Genomic DNA, 20,042 nt, shown 5'->3' with positions numbered 1-20,042 from the left:
GCAGTGACCTTCCCTCTTTGCATCATGTCAAATGGTCACAAGGTCACGTCTATGGCCAACGCCGTAAAAATGGTAGTTTACATTCTGGGAGACTAACAGAGAAGCCAAAGTCGGGAAGAGAAGGAGCTGGAAGCCAAACAGGGGGAAGGTTTGCCAAACAACTCCCTCCCCCCCAAAGGTGCACATACCCTTTAAGGGTTGAAGGAATGTACTAGCTCATGGTGGTTGGAGACTCGCGTCTGGACTTGCTTTTGAACAATGCTTGCAATCTGTCCGATTTATGGAGAATGCAAGTTTTCCAGTAAAAGCTCTACAGATGATGAAAACATCAGTGGTCAATGACAAAAACATTCAAATGTTCCAAGTCCTTATAATCAAATTCTACATCTTGATTGACAACTACAGTCTTAATAAGAAATCTTGCTGACCTATGATGTTCCAAAATTACTAATAGGGACATTCCTCTAAATGATTGTGGGGCATCATTGCGAGGTTTGTACTTTAGAAAATGATATCTACACCAATAAGAAACTGCCGTAGATGTCAGGAACAATATGTGCCTTTTTTATTACTCAATGCCTCGAGTGACAGAGGTCCCCTTCCTTTTTTGGTAAAAGTGGCAAGGGTGTCAGACAAAAGTCGCATATTTTGGTGCGAAACAGGAATTGCAGCAATATTTTTAACTCCTCACAAAGTGTTTTCACACAAAACTATTGAATGTTAGTATTCAGACCGACATTACCATTAGACAGCCACTCCATTTGGTTATAAAGGGCCTGGCACGGAACCCCTCTCCCTGCGTTCCATGACATGGTCATAGCACCTACCTGCAGCTGCCACTGAGAGGAGCTCCTTGTATATCGATTTACACAGCTTCCATTGACTTCAAGACTGGCTGCATAAATCCATTCGCAGTGAGCTCCCCGTAATAGCTGATGCATGAAGCCACAATAGTATCATTCATAAAGTCAGAAAAACAGCACTCCACCCATACAGATGTATCTTAAAAGTAATCGGCATACAATTTTGAAACTGAAAAAGGAACTGAGGAAATTAACTTAAATATAGAAATACAATGCTTGGCAGATCACTGGTGGAGACCATGCAAACTTTGGCTATGATGTTTATTGACTTCAGTCCGGTTTCATTATGCTAATCAAGATTTTTGTTCCTGCACCACTTTCTTCAAGGCCTTCTGCTCAACGTTCTTCTGTATTTTAAGCCCTCTAAGCAATGTCCCATGTTTAGCCTTGTAAATCTCCCCCATAGTTTTGACTTCTAACCCCTGATGTCATAGATGGCTTGGAAGTCAATATTGTACTCACTGTGTAGTAAAATGTTACCTTAAAAGGCATCTGTCAGCAGTTTTGTACTTATGAAACTGGCTGATCTGTCACATGTACACTTGGCAGCTGAAGACATCTGTGTTGGTCCCATATTCATATGTAACCGCATTGCTAAGCAAAATTATATTTTAATATATGAAAATGAGCCTCTAGAAGCAACAGGGGTGTTGCAGTTACACCTAGAAAATCTGCTCTCTCTGCAACTGCCGATTGATTGACAGGGCCAGGCAGTGAAATCATCACCACACCTGGACCTGTCAATCAAGTGCACATGCAACAGGTCAGCCAGTTTCAGAGGTACAACTCTGCTGACAGATGCCCTTTAATGCGCATGCAACACAGATTAGAAAAAATAGATGGTTTAAAAAGGCTCAGCTGCACTAGATTTACTAGGGGCTAACACCAAAATGTGTACAAAATACTAGCATACATGTTTGGCAGCCATAAGACGGAGTAATTAAGAGTAGTTTCTAGTACGCAGTGACTGCTGCCAAAGTTACTATGTAGTGTGTGGCATTTTTGATTAATTTAGTACAGATCACACTAAAATCAATGAACTCATTGGAGAAAGTTTACCAAGACTGCCACTTTAAATGGCAGTCTTAGGGCTCATGCAGACAAACGTAAGGGCTCCGCGCCCGTATTGTGGACCATAAACAGCCGGTCCGCAATATACAAGCACTGGCTGTGTGCACTCCGTGGTGTGGATGCAGACCCATTGACTTGAATAGGACTGCGATCTGCCAGATATGGTCAAAGATTGGCAAACTCCTATTTTGTTGCTGAGCAGGCACGGATCGGAAGCCCATGGAAGTACTATGAAGCTCTTCCCTGCCTCTGCAACTCAAAAGATAAGACATGTCCTACCTTTTGTTGTATTTTGCAGATCACGTAAACCATTCAAGTCAATGGGTCAGCACCAGGAGTGCATATGGCTGGTGCCCGTGCATTGCGAACTGCTATTTGTGGTCCGCAGCAAGGGTACGGAGCCCTTATGTTTGTCTGCTCATATCTCATACTGAAGCACATCTCTTAATTTTTGTGTATGGCAAGAGGTCCACATGGCAGAAGCTGGACCTCATAGGAGCCAACATAAATCTCAGGTTTAACTTATGCCAGTCTTCAATATGTCGGCCACATAGGCCACAACTCCCGACACTCACGCTCTGACCACTTTTTGGAAAAACTAGTTACTGCATTGCAAAAATGGGGGACATAGAATTATTAATAAATTCCTCCCATTCTCCTTTTACTCAATGTGAATTTTGACATTTGAAACTAACAGAAAAACTCTCCATACCCAGAGCAACCAATCCTGGTGCAGGTTTTTTTTCATGAGCACTAGAAGAAATCAGCTGTGATCGGTTAACAAGGTCAGCAAAGGCAGTTTTTCTGTTAGACCGTTTTCATGAATGTCCCATTCTTTGCTTCCTTTATTAGATTTGGCCACCAGTGTAACCACTTTATGCACTTCTCATGTGTAACTTTGCCAAGCGCTACATAAGCTTGTCCAACTTTCTATTTTTATTCGCATTTGCTTTTATTCTGTATTTTTTTAAGTCTTTTCTTCCTACCTTGAAAAATTTTCACCATGAAGGAGATTTTAGCTAACAAATTGGTCTGACAGCTGAAATCTGTCCCATGGAGAGTTTTTGAATTTGCTAATACAGCGCCCACAGAACTGTATACAAAAAGCATCAATCACGAAAACAAGGAGACAAACTATCTCCAATCAGGTAAATTGAGGAAAAAGTGATCGCTTCCGAATCTACAATCTTTAGTTTGCATAATATTGCAAATGGACCTGTGTTGTACAAAACCAACTTTTCATTAGAAAGACCTGTGTTGTACAAAACCAACTTTTCATTAGATTTAATTTCCCCCCAATTCCCCAAAATAACATTTATCTCCTATCTGCTGGGTGGGTGCTAGCGATTACACTCCTTGGAACCCCACAATCACTAATACGGCTCTCCAGACAGAACATTTGCCTGTTTCTGTAACTCCTGCAGAGTTGTATGGCGTGGTACTGTGCATACAAACTGCTCCTCACTATAGTCATGCTGGAGACCCCTGTATTCGTGACCGTTGGGGATCACAGATTTCTAACTTTGATCAACTGTTCTGTAAAAGGGCTTTTTCAAAAAAGTACATTTAAAGGGAGTCTGTCACCTACCTGACCGGTTTCAAACAGGTGACATTGTTCAGTAGGGCACAAAGACATGACACAGATGTTACCCGTGTTTAGTTCTTCAGATGCTTCAAATCGCCCAAAAAGTCGTTTTTATCATATGCTATTGAGCCGTCGCAAGTGCCCAGGGGCGGAGAGTTTTCTGAAAGTGCCTAAGTTCCCCCGCCCCTCAGTAAGCTCAGGCCAGCCCTGTGACATCATATTTCCCTATAGGCTGTTCGCGCATCACTGCCGGGCCCGGGCATGCGCACTGTTCTGCCCACTGTGGTCAGAGGCACAGAGATATGCAGTGCGCATGTGCACTCAATATCCCTGTCCCTCTGCCCACAGTGGGCAGAACACTGCGCATGCCCGGGCCCGGCAGTGATGCGCGAACAGCCTATAGGGAAATATGATGTCACAGAGCCACAGGGCTGAACAATGTCACCTGTTTGAAACCGGTCAGGTAGGTGACAGACTCCCTTTAACTATAAAAGGAAATCACAACCAGAGGGATTTTATATTTTACATTCAAGTAAAATAAAGTGGATATGAACTGCTCTGAACACAAGAATGGTAACAAAGAAGAGGTTAATGACCAAAGGCTCCCTTATAAGTGGCCATTAAAGAGTCTCATGTAGTTATCACATCCTTGTTAGGCCTAGTTAGAAACTAGCGTTAAGAGATGGTACCTGAATGCCTGCCAGTCACATTAACTAAAATGGGGTCCAGCAGAGATCTGACTGCAACCTGGCACATATACCCAAGGATTGACTAGACAAAAACCGCTATGTAGTGTCGGTGGAGTGAAGCTTAGTGGTGGCGTTTTTCAGTGGATGGCACAGTAATACTAGTCAGAGTTAAGAGAAATTTGAATAGAGCAAAGTACAGAGATATTCTTAATAAAAACCTGGTTTATCGTCCAACAAGACAATGACCATAAGCACACGGCCAAGACAACACAGGAGTGGCTTATGGACAACTCTAAATGTCCTTGAGTGGCCCAGCCAGAGCCCTGACTTGCTGCTGTCCCCATCCAACCTGACAGAAGTATCGCAGAAAATGCTCAAACCCAGGTGTGCAAAACCTGTGGCATCATACCTAAGAAGACTGGAGGGTTTAATCCCAGCCAAAGGTGTACTAAATAAAGGGTCTGGATACTTACTGTATGTCAATATGTAAGATGGAGAAACAGCCACTGATTCTTGAATGCTGTTTCTGAAACTTTTTGGGCACTAGAGGCCACTGTTTTGTAGCTACAGCCAGCAGACTCTGCGACTTGAATATGCAAAACAGATGATGACTCATGGTGATCTGAGCAGACGAGAGAGACAGAGAGAGAGAGAGAGATCCCAGAAGTCTGGTAGAGCCATGGAATGGTTGAAGCTACCATAAGAGGTGGTGTTGCTCAGCTTTGAAAAGAAGCAGTCCGCCATCTTGTGAGCTGCATGAGAGGACTGTGTGGATCCAGATTCTGTTTGCAGGAATGAGTTTCAGCATCAGGAAGCTGATCGGAACAGAGGGTCAGAGTTACAGGTTCTGCAGGGTCACATGTTGTTGCGGGGACTTGCTGTCGGTTTGGAGCAACCAGTGAACAAAGGACATACCCAGGTCAGTGACTCAGCGGCACAGTTATTGACTTGTAGGCTCTGCCGTGTGCGCCATCGATCAGGTCCGTTACCCTGCAGCACAGTATCGACTTAGGGTAGGGTTGTTTAGTTGGGCTGGTACCGTGACTCTGAGCCTGGGGTACAGGGTATTCTGGACACTCCATTGTTGCTACACTACAAGGCTCCTCCAGCGTCTAGGCTGGGAGTAGTCAGGGCACGTGAACAGTGTCGTTTGGGGGCAAGAGAAGGGAATGTGATGTTTTGTTGTTCATTGTATTTGATATTGTAGGGGATATATACTCTCTAACTACTGTTGTAATTACTGTTAATACTACTGTTATAGTTCAGTAAAGTTACTGTTTTTGCATCAGGAGCTGGTGTCCGTGTCACTTTCCTTATTCCATGACTTCGCTGTATCCTGGGGGTCCCTCCCCGGTTCACGGTGTTACAAATGCACAATTTTAGTTTTCAATAAATTTGAGAAGATTTTGAACATTCTGTTTTCACTTTCTCATTATGGAAGTTCAGGATGATGGGGAACAATGTGAACTTTGTTTTATTTTAGCACAAGGCTGCAACATAAAATGTGAAAAAAAAGTCTAAAGACTTTCCAAATGCACTATATACAAAACAAAGTAGCGCACATTAAAAAACAAAACCCCCCTACACAGCTCCCTCGTGGGTCCTGCCCAACTCCAATTTCACTCTTGCTTCTTCTGGGGCATGTGCAACAGGACATGAAGACTGAAGGCCCCACAGAAGGATTTGATATCTATATGATGCTGTTTTATGGACATTTGCAATTGAGCCTCGAGTCATTTAGAAGTCTTCCAGTTACCATTCTTGTGTTTAGAGCAGCACATATCTAATCGATTTAATTAATTACTTTTTAGGAAGTGAGGTACTTTTATTGGCTATTGCTGCAAGGACTTTTTTTTTTATCTTTTTACACTAAATTAATGAAGGGATCCATTTTTTTGTTTTTGTCATTTTATTTTAAGGGTACTTTCACACTAGTGTTTTTCTTTTCCTGCATTGAGTTCCGTCCTAGGGGCTCAATACCGGAAAAGAACTGATCAGGATTATCCTAATGCATTCTGAATGGAGAGAAATCGGTTCAGGATGCATCAGGATGTCTTCAGTTCAGTCACTGAACGGCATTTTGGACAGAGGAAATACTGCAGCACCAGTTGCCGGAATGCCGGATCCGGCATTAATTTATATTTAAAATGTATTAGTGCCGGATAAAATACTGCCGGATCCATCCTTCCGGTCTGCCATGCGCAGACCGGTAAAGATGTGAAAAAAATATTTAACGGATCCGTTTCGCCGGAGAGACAGATCCGTTCTTGCAATGCATTTGTGAGACAGATCCGCATCCAGATCAGTCTACAAATGTTGTCTGTTTGCATGCAGATTGCCAGATCTGGCAGGCAGTTCCGGTGACAGAACTGCTTGCCGAATCACTCTGCGGCAAGTGTGAAAGTAGCCTAAGAAAATGTTTTAACTGAACAAAGCTGAAGTGGGAAGGTGAATGTTATATTAAAGCAGCAGCAGAAAAAAAATAAAAACTGCTAAAGGTGTTGTTCAAAAATTTTAAAAAGCAGTACCTTCACATGTGGCAGATTGTGTGGCAGAATGGGTCCGCAAATCCGGAATTGTGGAACGGCCGCACAGAACGGGACCCTCGGAAGCACTACGGAGTGCTTCCGTGGGGTTTCGTCCCGTACTTCCGTTCCGCAAAAAGATAGAACATGTCCTATCTTTTTGCGGAACGGGTGGTTCGCGGACCCATTAAATTGATAGGGTCCACGATCCGATGCGGCTGACCTACGGCCGGCGATCGTGCATTACGATCAGCGTGGGCACGGGTCACACACGTTCGTGTGAACTCCTCGCCCTAATACTGTATTTTCCTTAAAGGGAACCTGTCACCATGAAATGCAGTTCAATTTGCAGGTAACAGAGCAGCAGGAGCTGAGCAGATTGATATATTGTATAGTTTTATGGAACAATATTCAGCAAAACTTGTATTTTTTTTCCCATTTACATATCTGCTCATTACGGGCTTAGGAGTCTATTGGCGGTGTCAGAAAGTGCAGAGATTGAAATACAATACAAATTAGGCCTCATGCACACGACAGTACGTATTTTGAGGCCCGCAAATTGCAGAATTGCAAAATACGGATACCATCTGTGTTGCATTAGCATATTTTTTGCGTAACTATCATCTTCAATGGGTCCATGGTCCGCATTTTGTGGCCAAGCATAGGACATGTGCTAACCTTTTGCGGAGTGGACATACGGATGCGGAATGCACACGGATCATCTGGAGATGACTGATGATTAAAATAAAATAAATCATAGAAAATTCTAATGAATTGAATAACAAATGGAGATAGAATTTAGAGCTTTCTTACATGATAGCCTTGTGTGAAAGGTGTTAGATACATAAAGTGAGTGAATGGCAGAAGGGCAGTCTTATCATGGTGCTCACTTACCACCCAGGACACTAAGGCCTGTTGTTTCTTCTCCTTTTCGATGACCCTTGGGCCAATTTCACATCCCCTTGTTCGCCAACAATGCAGTTCGACCAGTAACTGGTCATCACCACCCAATAGCAAAGAGGATGATAACCCCTCTCTCCATGGCTCCCAAGGCAGCCGCCTAGTATGTCTCTTTGACATGCACACCCTTGACGGGAAGTAGATCAACTTGGCACTCTGCAAATGATTGCTCCTATGGTCTATAAACAGACAACAACCAACCTTTCCTAAGCAGTCTTCCCCAGATAAAAGTACTCTCTTTTCTTGTCACTTACAGTAATGAGAGGGGGGGGGGGGGAAGGTACAGTCTCCAAAGGAACCATGGTTTAACCCACATTATATACACAACAGAAGAAAAGGTCGTTGCAAATCTATGCCTCCTCAATTCCTTATGGTCAGACATCATCAACAAGTGCCATCTTTATTTAGAGGTGCATGCCTTTAATAATGTTGGCACAGATAACTCCAAATGTCTCATTAACTTAGATTGGGGCAAAAATGATGTCCGTTTTAGTAAATGTAGGCCAATATTTAAATCAACAAGGTCTCACAATTTGTGATGAATTCTCAGAGCCAGATTTTATAACTATGTCTCACGCATAGTAGTTGGGAACAGATTGCAAATGACAAAGGTAGCAACTAATAAAGTGCTTCTACTCACCAGTGGAAAGCCGTAACCAAATATAGTGAAAACCTGACATGTCTCATGCAGAGCCTATTGTACATTGGTGCTTGAAAGTTTGTGAACCCTTGAGAATTTTCTATATTTCTTCATAAATTTGAACTAAAACTACATCACATTTTCAGGCCTAATAGTAGACGAAGATAACCAAATCAGACAAATGATTAAATATTCGACATGGTCACTTATTATTGAGAAAAATGATCCAATATCAAATTTCTGCGAGTGGCAAAAGTACGTGAACATTTAGGATTAGCAGATAATTTAAAGGTGAAATTAGAGTTCGATGTTTCAGTCAAAGGGATGAGTGGGCGACCTGTTTTAGGCAACATTCACATGCCCGGTAAACATTTACGGCAGCCACTTCCGGCAGAGAACAGCCTGCCGGCATTTACTGGATCCGGCATTGCCAGATCCAACAGATCACCGCCAGATCCCTATTGACTATAATGGGATCCAACACTGATCTGGCTGCTTTCTAGCAAAAATGCATGCAGAAGTTTTTGTCCTGGCCGACAGTCGGCATTTATGCTAGATCATCTCCAATGGAAATGCGATCTTCACAACACATGTTTGTGTAAGTGTATCATGGCACAAACAAAGGATATTTCTGAGGACCTTAGAAGAAGAGTTGTTGATGCTCATCAGGCTGAAAAGAGTTAGGCCGAGTTCACACGAGCACGTCCGGATAAGGTCCGGATGCGTTGCGGCAAACCCGCGCAAGTAGGTACCCAATTGCAGTCAGTTTTGACTGTTATTGCATTCTGTTGTTCAGTTTTGCACGTGCGCGATAACAAACTGACTGTGGTACCCAGACCCGAACTTCTTCACAGAAGTTCAGGTTTGGGTTCGGTGTTGTGTAGAGGTTATTATTTTCCCTTATAACATGGTTATAAAAGGAAAATAATAGCATTCTTTAATACAGAATGCTTAGTAGGTGGTCAATTGAGGGTTAAAAAAAAAAAAATTATTAACTCACCTTGTCCTCTTGATCGCGTAGCTGCCGTTCTCTTCTTACTTCTTTAATCATGAGCTGCTGGCTAAAGGACCTGTGGTGACGCCAGATCACATGGTCCATCACGCGATCAAGAGGAGAAGGCGAGTTAATTATATATTTTTTTTTAACCCTCAATTGACCACCTACTAAGCATTCTGTATTAAAGAATGCTATTATTTTCCGTTATAACCATGTTATAAGGGAAAATAATACAGTAAATAGACTGTCACCTAGAACCCATGCGTGAAAATCGCACTGCATCCGCACTTGATTGCAGATGCTTGCGATTTTCCCTCAGCCCCATTAACTTCTATGGGGCCTGCGTTGCGTGATAAATGCACAATATAGAGCATGCTGCGATTTTCACGCAACGCATAAGTGATGCGTGAAAATCACAGCTCATGTGCACAGCCCCATAGAAATGAATGGGTCCAGATTCAGTGCGGCGCATTGCTAATGCTATAAGCATTAGCAATGAATCTGGACCCATTCATTTCTTCTGACAGACACGTGATACTGGATTAATTTCTAATATTACTGGTCTAGTTGTATTGACTTATTTGTTTCATTTGGTTATATGTATGTAGTTTTAGGATTTCTGTTGTAGTTTTAGGTCAAATTTAGGCAAAAAAAGAAAATTTTGAAGGTTCACAAGCTTTCAAGCACCACTGTTTTTTTGAAACTGTAAGAAGCACTCATGTTTAGAAAGAAGAGAAAATAAGGAGGTAATGTGGTCATAATATTACTTTTTTTTTTAGCTTTAACCCCTTAAGGACCAGGCTCATTTTCACCTTAAGGACCAGGCCATTTTTTGCAAATCTGACCAGTGTCACTTTAAGTGCTGATAACTTTAAAACGCTTTTACTTATACAGGCCATTCTGAGATTGTTTTTTCGTCACATATTGTACTTCATGACACTGGTAAAATAAAGTCAAAAAAATTAATTTTTTTGCATAATAAAATACCTAATTTACCAAAAATTTGGAAAAATTAGCAAATTTCAAAGTTTCAGTTTCTCTACTTCTGTAATACATAGTAATACCCCCAAAAATTGTGATGACTTTACATTCCCCATATGTCTACTTCATGTTTGAATTATTTTGGGAATGATATTTTATTTTTTGGGGATGTTACAAGGCTTAGAAGTTTAGAAGCAAATCTTGAAATTTTTCAGAAATTTACAAAAACCCAATTTTTAGGGACCACTACAGCTCTGAAGTCACTTTGCAAGGCTTACATAATAGAAACCGCCCAAAAATGACCCCATTCTATAAACTACACCCCTCAAGGTATTCAAAACTGATTTTACAAACTCTGTTAACCCTTTAGGTGTTGCACAAGAGTTATTGGCAAATGGGGATGAAATTTGAGAATTTCATTTTTTTGCCTAATTTTCAATTTTAACCCATTTTTTCCACTAACAAAGCAAGGGTTAACAGCCAAAAAAGACTGTATCTTTATTGCCCTGACTCTGCCGTTTACAGAAACACCCCATATGTGGCCGTAAACAACTGTACGGCCACACAGCGGGGCGTAGAGTGAAAGGTGCGCCGGATGGTTTTTGGAAGCCAGATTTTGCTGGACAGTTTTTTTGACACCATGTCCCATTTGAAGCCCCCTGATGCACCCCTAGAGTAGAAACTCCATAAAAGTGACCCCATCTAAGAAACTACACCCCTCAAGGTATTCAAAACTGATTTTACAAACTTCATTAACCCTTTAGGTGTTGCACAAGAGTTATTGGCAAATGGGGATGAAATTTGAGAATTTCATTTTTTTGCCTAATTTTCAATTTTAACCCATTTTTTCCACTAACAAAGCAAGGGTTAACAGCCAAACAAGACTGTATCTTTATTGCCCTGACTCTGCCGTTTACAGAAACACCCCATATGTGGCCGTAAACTACTGTACGGCCACACAGCGGGGCGTAGAGTGAAAGGTACGCTGTATGGTTTTTGGAAGCCAGATTTTGCTGGACAGTTTTTTTGACACCATGTCCCATTTGAAGCCCCCTGATGCACCCCTAGAGTAGAAACTCCATAAAAGTGACCCCATCTAAGAAACTACACCCCTCAAGGTATTCAAAACTGATTTTTACAAACTTTGTTAACCCTTTAGGTGTTGCACAAGATTTAATGGAAAATAGAGATACAATTTCAAAATTTCACTTTTTTGGCAGATTTTCCATTTTAATATTTTTTTTCCAGTTACAAAGCAAGGGTTAACAGCCAAACAAAACTCATTATTTATGGCCCTGATTCTGTAGTTTACAGAAACACCTCATATGTGGCTGTAGACCGCTGTACGGGCACACGGCAGGGCGCAGAAGGAAAGGAATGCCATACGGTTTTTGGAAGGCAGATTTTGCTGGACTGGTTTTTTGACACCATGTCCCATTTGAAGCCCCCTGATGCACCCCTAGAGTAGAAACTCCATAAAAGTTACCCCATCTAAGAAACTACACCCCTCAAGGTATTCAAACTGATTTTACAAACTTTGTTAACCCTTTAGGTGTTGCACAAGATTTAATGGAAAATAGAGATACAATTTCAAAATTTCACTTTTTTGGCAGATTTTCCATTTTAATATTTTTTTTCCAGTTACAAAGCAAGGGTTAACAGCCAAACAAAACTCATTATTTATGGCCCTGATTCTGTAGTTTACAGAAACACCTCATATGTGGTTGTAGACCGCTGTACGGGCACACGGCAGGGAGCAGAAGGAAAGGAATGCCATACGGTTTTTGGAAGGCAGATTTTGCTGGACTGGTTTTTTTGACACCATGTCCTATTTGAAGCCCCCCTGATGCACCCCTAGAGTAGAAACTCCAAAAAAGTGACCCCATTTTAGAAAGTACGGAATAGGGTGGCAGTATTGTTGGTACTAGTTCAGGGTAGATATGATTTTTGGTTGCTCTATATTACACTTTTTGTGCGGCAAGGTAACAAGAAATAGCTTTTTTGGCACGTTTTTTTTTTTGTTATTTACAACATTCATCTGACAGGTTAGATCACGTGGTAATTTTATAGAGCAGGTTGTCACGGACGCAGCGATACCTAATATGTATACAATTTTTTTTATTTATGTAAGTTTTATACAATAACTTCATTTTTAAAACCAAAAAATTGTTTAGTGTCTCCATAGTCTGAGAGCCATAGTTTTTTCAGTTTTTGGGCGATTATCTTGAGTAGGGTCTAATTTTTTGCGGGATGAGATGACAGTTTGATTGGCACTATTTTGGGGTGCATATGACTTTTTTTGATCGCTTGCTATTACACTTTTTGTGACGTAAGATGGCAAAAAATTGCTTTTTTTGCACAATTTATTATTTTTATTTTTTATGGTGGTCACCTGAGGGGTTAGGTCATATGATATTTATATAGAGCCGGTCGATACGGACGCGGCAATACCTAATATGTATACTTTATTTTTATTTATGTAGGTTTTACACAATGATTTTATTTTTGAAACAAAAAAAATGATGTTTTAGTGTTTCCATAGTCTAAGAGCCATAGTTTTTTGGCGATTATCTTGAGTAGGGTCAAATTTTTTGCGGGATGAGATGACGGTTTGATTAGTACTATTTTGGCGTACATGCGACTTTTTTGATCACTTATTACCTTTTTTGGGAAGTAAGGTGGGCAAAATTTCAATTTTCTCATAGTTTTTATTTTTTTATTTTTATGGCGTTCACTGTGCGGGGAAAGTAACATGACCGTTTTATAGATCAGGTCGTTACGGACGCGGCGATACCTAATATGTGTAGTTTATTTTTATTTTTTTAATTTTTATTCAGTGATAAATGTTTTTTTTTTTTATCTTAACTTTTTTCACTTTTTTTTTTTTTTGACCCAGACCCACTTGGTTCTTGAAGATCCAGTGGGTCTGATGTCTGTAAAATACAGTACAGAACCTATATAGGTATCTGTAACTGTATTTTACTTACACTGAACAGATCTATGCTTTCAGCATAGATCTGTTCAGCACCATGGACAGCAGGACGCCTGAGCAGGCGTCCTGTTGTCATGGGAACCTTCCCCGTCTGCTCAGTTATGGTCAGAACTGCGCAGACGGGGAAGGGTAAGGACGGGGCTCTGGGGGGGCTGTCTGGGGGCACTCTCCCTCTCCCATCGGGGGGCTGCAAAGGCACAGCAGCCCCCCGATCGGAGAGGGAGGGAGCTCCCTTTTACTGTTAACCTTTTCCATACAGCGGTCCGTACGGACCGCTGTATGGAAAGGGTTAAACGGCTGACATCGCATCAACGATGTCAGCCGTTTATACCAGGGTGCCAGCAATGTGCTGGCACCCTGGTATACCCACTGTACACCAACGATTATTCAATGGGAGGCGGGCGGGGGATCGCGATCCCGCCTGCCGCACCGCCCGCCTCCCGCAACGCCCCCACCGCCTGCGACACCCCCCCTGCACCACCCGCTGCCATCAAATCATGCAGGGGTGCAGGGGGGGTGTACTATATTGATTTTAGACACTCTAAAGTTTCTGATCCCCGCGGTCAGGGACCGCGGGGATCAGAAACTGCAAAAAGCGCAGCAAACCGCAGGTCTGAATTGACCTGCGGTTTGCTGCGATCGCCGACACGGGGGGGGTCACATGACCCCCCCTGGCGTTTTAACAGGATGCCGGCTGAATGATTTCAGCCGGCATCCTGTTCAAATTAACCCCTGCGGCACCGGAATGCCGATTTTAAAGTCAGGACGTACCGGTACGTCCTTGGTCCTTAAGGACTCGGGAAATAGGGCGTACCGGTACGTCCTATGTCCTTAAGGGGTTAAGAATATTTTATAACCTGAACGAAAAAGATGTTTCAAAAAAAGTATTAAGTCTGAAAATAAAAATCTGACAAAAATAACTAAAGTGGTGAAAAAGTCAACGTGTAGAAATATCATCCTCGTTCATTTATGCCATTACCCAAGGTAAAAGAATTCTCAGTGCAGGATCGGTAAGCATTTAAAGTGGTGCTAAAAGCAAAAGCCTGTGGGTAAATTATTTAGCAACCATCACCTAAAATACAGACAAGAGTGGCACGCAGACAAATTTGCAATAGACAGAAGAAACTCAGGAAGTGTGCCCTGGAAAGGAAAGAGCAGAGAAAAATAGTCACAGAGCTAAGTTGTACACCTGCCTCTTAGCTCAGTACCAACACGGGAAACGGTTACAAAAGCTGAAATGTGTCCTGCCGGGTAATATGGCACATTTACGTCTGCGGTCTATTGTTTCAGCTCTGTAGCCAAGAGGCTGATGAACATCCAGCTAGGTGAATTAACATATTGGTCTCAGCAGGAAAAAAGAAAGATTAGAGGCGGTGGAACCCAGGTCCATGCTATGGAACAGAGAAGATCCGTCAGCAGAGGTGCAGCTGCTTAAAGTAGAAATACACAGAGAATACACGTGGAAGCAACAGATTTGATCACATGCAGTCATTAGTGAGTGAGTCAGACAACAGCTTCATCAACATTCACAAAAGCCATCATTGCATCAAGACTTTCCATTCCTTTTAGGCTTATCTAATAGAAGTCGAGAGCTCACAGAAGGGACTGGAGCCTGCAGAGACTATTGTGTCCATTCATTGGCGTACTGCATACAAGTAAATGCTGTGCGGACATGTATACGCTCGGTGGGAATGGAAATACCTGCATGCCCTGGTGCCTTGGCTTTCATCAGATTAGTTTTAATGCAATATAACTCTGAAAATAAAGGCACTTCATGTGCTCCGTGGAGTCTTATCTGGTAAGACCTTAGAAACAAGACGTGAAGTGGGCAGATAGCATGGATGCATCAATTACTATCTGTATCAGTTACAGTACTTTCTATCAAATATGTTTCCAGTCCCGATAAATGCATTTAGTCAATATTACTTTCTAATAAGGATACTAGCCCAAAATCAGACATTTTGCCCCGGCCTACCCCATTTATTAGTCAGACAGATTCTGTCTTCATTGACTTGTTTTAGCATGGTCAAAAGAAGACTCTAAACAGATTGCAAATTAGAAGAAGCCATAGATGGTCCTTTTCCAATTATATGTATATACCGTGAGAAACATAATTATTTGAACACCCTGCAATTTTGCGAGTTCTTCCACTTAGAAATCATGGAGGGGTCTGAAATTCACATTGTAGGTGCATTGCCACTCTGAGACAGAATAAAAAATGAATAAAAAAAAAAAAAAGTATTTGAACACCTGAGAAAATCAGTGTTAATATTTGGTACAGAAGCCTTTGTTTGCAATTAGAGGTCAAACGTTTCCTGTAGTTCTTGACCAGGTTTGCACAGAAGGGATTTTGGCCCACTCCTCCACACAGATCTCCTCTAGATCTGTCAGAGTTTCAGCTCCCTCCAAAGATGTTCTATTGCTTCTTACGGAGCCACTCTTTCATTATCCTGGCTGTGTGCTTCGGGTCGTTGTCATGTTGGTAGACCCAGCCACGACCCATCTTCAATGCTCTGACTAAGGGAAGGAGGTTGTTGCTCAAAATCCCACAATAAATGGCCCCATTCATCCTCTCCTTAATACAGTGCAGTCGTCCTGTCCCCTTCACAGAACCCCCCCCCCCCCAAAGCATTATGTTACCACCCCCATGCTTCACAGTAGGGATTGTATTTTTGGGATGCAGCTCATCCTTTTTCCTCCAAACACGAGTGAAGTTTAGACCAAAAAGTTCTACTTTGGTCTCATCTGCCCACATGACTTTCTCCCATGCCTCTTCTGGATCATCCAGATGGTCATTGGCAAACTCCAGATGGGCCTGGACATGTGATGACTTGAGCAGGAGAATCTTCTGTGCAATGCATGATTTGAAACCATGACGGCGTAGTGTTCTACCGACAGTGACCTTTGAAACAGTGGTCCCAGCTCTCTTCATGTCATTGATCAGCTCCTCCCTTGTAGTTCTGGGCTGATTCCTCACCTTTCTTATCATCAGTGATACCCCACGAGGTGAGATTGCATGGAGCCCCAGTCCAAGGGAGACTGACAGTAGTCTTTAGCCTCTTCCATTTTCTAACAACTGCTCCACCAGTTGATATATTTTCACCAAGCTGCTTGGCAATTGCCCAGGAGCTGTTTCCGGCCTCTTAGAGGTCCACAATTTTGTCTCTGGTGTCTTTTGACAGCTCTTTGGTCTTGCCCATGGTAGTAGTTGGCATCTGACTGTGGGGTGGACAAGTGTCTTTAAAGAGCTCATACAGGCGCTACTAAGTTAGATTAATGAGTGGAGTAGAGGTGGACTTTTTAAAGGCACAGTAACAGGTCTTCGAGAGCCAGAATTCTTGCTGTTTCTCAGGTGTTCAAATACTTATGTTCAGCAGTGCAAGACAAATAAATCCTTTAAAAATCATACAATGTGATTATTATTTTTTTATTCTCTCAGAGTGGGAATAGACCTTCAATGTGAATTTTACCACTCCATGATTTCTAAGTTACTTCTGTTCATAGTAATTATATATATATATATATATATCAATAGGATTGACACTAGGTATCAAAGCCCTCTTGCTAATTTGTACTGTATTTGGACTTACTATACATAGAAATGAAGCAATGATGTACTTACGGCTATCATAGCAAATATTTCCAAGGGCACGACCAGTTTGTAGCAAGACTTCTTGATCTTTACAATTTAAGAGTTGCACCAAAGGTGGAATCAGTCCTGCATCCACACATGGGATACGCAGTTGTTCTGAAATGACATATATGAGGCCATTAACAAAGATTAATATGAAATTCCAAAAGTAAGTTTATTTCTACTTACATAAAAGAACATACAGTCATGTGAAAAAATTAGGACACCCTTTGAAAGCATGTGGTTTTTAGTAACATTTTTAATAAAAGGTTATTTCATCTCCATTTCAACAATACAGAGAGATTAAAGTAATCCGACTAAACAAAGAAAACTGAAGAAAAGTCTTTTCAAGATCTTCTGTAAATGTCATTCTACAAAAATACCTATTCTAACTGAGGAAAAAGATAGGACACCCTTGCCCCTAATAGCGAGTGTTACCTCCTTTGGCTGAAATAACTGCAGTGAGACGGTTCTTGTAGCCATCTACCAGTCTTCGACATCGGTCTGAGGAAATTTTACCCCACTCCTCAATGCAGAACTTTTTCAGCTGTGAGATGTTTGAGGGGTTTCTTGCACGTACAGCCCTTTTCAAGTCACCCCACAGCATCTCAATGGGATTCAAATCTGGACTTTGACTTGGCCATTCCAGGACTCTCCATTTCTTCTTTTTCAGCCAATCTTTGGTTGATTTACTAGTATGTTTTGGGTCATTGTCATGTTGCATGGTCCAGTTCCGCTTCAGCTTTAATTTTCTAACTGATGGTCTCACATGTTCTTCAAGCACCTTCTGATACACAGTAGAATTCATCGTGGATTCTATGATGGTGAGCTGACCAGGTCCTGCTGCAGCAAAGCAGCCCCAAACCATGACACTTCCACCTCCATGCTTCACAGTTGGTATGAGGTTCTTTTCTTGGAATGCTGTGTTTGGTTTACGCCAAACATGTCCTCTGCTGTTGTGTCCAAATAATTCAATTTTGGACTCATCTGTCCAAAGAACATTATTCCAGAAGTCCTGGTCTTTGTCAACTTTATCTCTGGCAAATGTCAGTCTGGCCTCGATGTTTCTCTTGGAAAGCAAAGGTTTCCTCCTTGCACACCTCCCATGCAAGTTAAACTTGTACAGTCTCTTTCTGATTGTAGAGGCATGTACTTCTACATCAACAGTAGCCAGAGCCTGCTGTAGTTCTCGAGATGACACTTTAGGGTTTTTGGAGACCTCTTTTAGCATCTTGCGGTCTGCTCTTGGGGTGAACTTGCTGGGGCGACCAGTCCTGGGCATGTTGGCAGTTGTTTTGAAAGCCCTCCACTTGTAGACTATCTTCCGGACAGTGGAATGGCTGATTTCAAAATCTTTTGAGATCTTTTTAAATCCCTTCCCAGACTCATAGGCTGCTACAATCTTTTTTCTGAAGTCCTCTGACAGCTCTTTTGCTCTCACCATGGTGCTCACTCTCACTTCAACAGTCAGGAGCACACCAAACTAAATGTCTGAGGTTTAAATAGGGCAAGCCTCATTCAACATGCAGAGTAACGATCTACTAATTATGTGCACCTGGTGTGATATACCTATGTGAGATCTGAGCCAATTTAAGAGGGAATACATGTGAGGGTGTCCTATCTTTTTCCTCAGTTAGAATAGGCATTTTTGTAGAATGACATTTACAGAAGATCTTGAAAAGACTTTTCTTCAGTTTTCTTTGTTTAGTTGGATTACTTTAATCTCTCTGTATTGTTGAAACAGAGATGAAATAACCTTTTATTAAAAATGTTACAAAAAACCACATGCTTTCAAAGGGTGTCCTAATTTTTTCACATGACTGTACATAGCTCTTTGGTGGGAACCTATTCAAACTTAGAAGATTCTAGCAAACCTTGACATCGGCATTAAAGAGGTCTCTGGGAAACAAAAAAAACCTGAACATACTAGAAAAGCATGTAATTATAAATAACTCCTAAATGCCTTTATTTATAATAGCTCTTTTGTCTAGAGGACAATAAAGTGAAAAAATTAAAATGACCGGTATCTAATCCATTCACATGGAATCTGTCCTAATGCCCCAGCAGAACCAAATACCACAGTGCAGCACAATATACTGCCCCAGCAGAACCAAATACCACAGTGCAGCACAATATACTGCCCCAGCAGAACCAAATACCACAGTGCAGCACAATATACTGCCCCAACAGAACCAAATACCACAGTGCAGCATAACATACCGCCCCAGCAGAACCAAATATCACAGTGCAGCACAATATACTGCCCCAACAGAACCAAATACCATAGTGCAGCACATTATACTGCCCCAGCAGAACCAAATACCACAGTGCAGCACAATATACTGCCCCAGCAGAACCAAATACCAAAGTGCAGCACAATATACTGCCCCAACAGAACCAAATACCACAGTGCAGCACAATATACTACCCCAGCAGAACCAAATACCACAGTGCAGCACAATATACAGGGAGTGCAGAATTATTAGGCAAATGAGTATTTTGACCACACCATCCTCTTTATGCATGTTGTCTTACTCCAAGCTGTATAGGCTCGAAAGCCTACTGCCAATTAAGCATATTAGGTGATGTGCCTCTCTGTAATGAGAAGGGGTGTGATCTAATGACATCAACACCCTATATCAGGTGTGCATAATTATTAGGCAACTTCCTTTCCTTTGGCAAAATGGGTCAAAAGAAGGACTTGACAGGCTCAGAAAAGTCAAAAATAGTGAGATATCTTGCAGAGGGATGCAGCACTCTTAAAATTGCAAAGCTTCTGAAGCGTGATCATCGAACAATCAAGCGTTTCATTCAAAATAGTCAACAGGGTCGCAAGAAACGTGTGAAAAAACCAAGGCGCAAAATAACTGCCCATGAACTGAGAAAAGTCAAGCGTGCAGCTGCCAAGATGCCACTTGCCACCAGTTTGGCCATATTTCAGAGCTGCAACATCACTGGAGTGCCCAAAAGCACAAGGTGTGCAATACTCAGAGACATGGCCAAGGTAAGAAAGGCTGAAAGACGACCACCACTGAACAAGACACACAAGCTGAAACGTAAAGACTGGGCCAAGAAATATCTCAAGACTGATTTTTCTAAGGTTTTATG

General features: G+C 41.9%; 1 protein-coding gene across 2 annotated transcripts in view; it reads right to left on the bottom strand.

Annotated features, from left to right (window-relative positions):
• Nucleotides 1-20,042, bottom strand: part of RAP1GDS1 (Rap1 GTPase-GDP dissociation stimulator 1) — a 168,369-nt gene that overhangs the window by 55,692 nt on the left and 92,635 nt on the right. For both annotated transcript variants that reach the window (XM_044302262.1, XM_044302270.1), the window contains exon 4: nt 16,926-17,051. In XM_044302262.1, the coding sequence (XP_044158197.1) occupies nt 16,926-17,051 (126 nt within the window). The remainder of the gene's footprint in view (nt 1-16,925; nt 17,052-20,042) is intronic.

Source organism: Bufo gargarizans, chromosome 1 (assembly GCF_014858855.1).
Source record: "Bufo gargarizans isolate SCDJY-AF-19 chromosome 1, ASM1485885v1, whole genome shotgun sequence".
NCBI lineage: Eukaryota > Metazoa > Chordata > Amphibia > Anura > Bufonidae > Bufo > Bufo gargarizans.
This window is presented reverse-complemented; position numbering and strand designations above follow the sequence as displayed.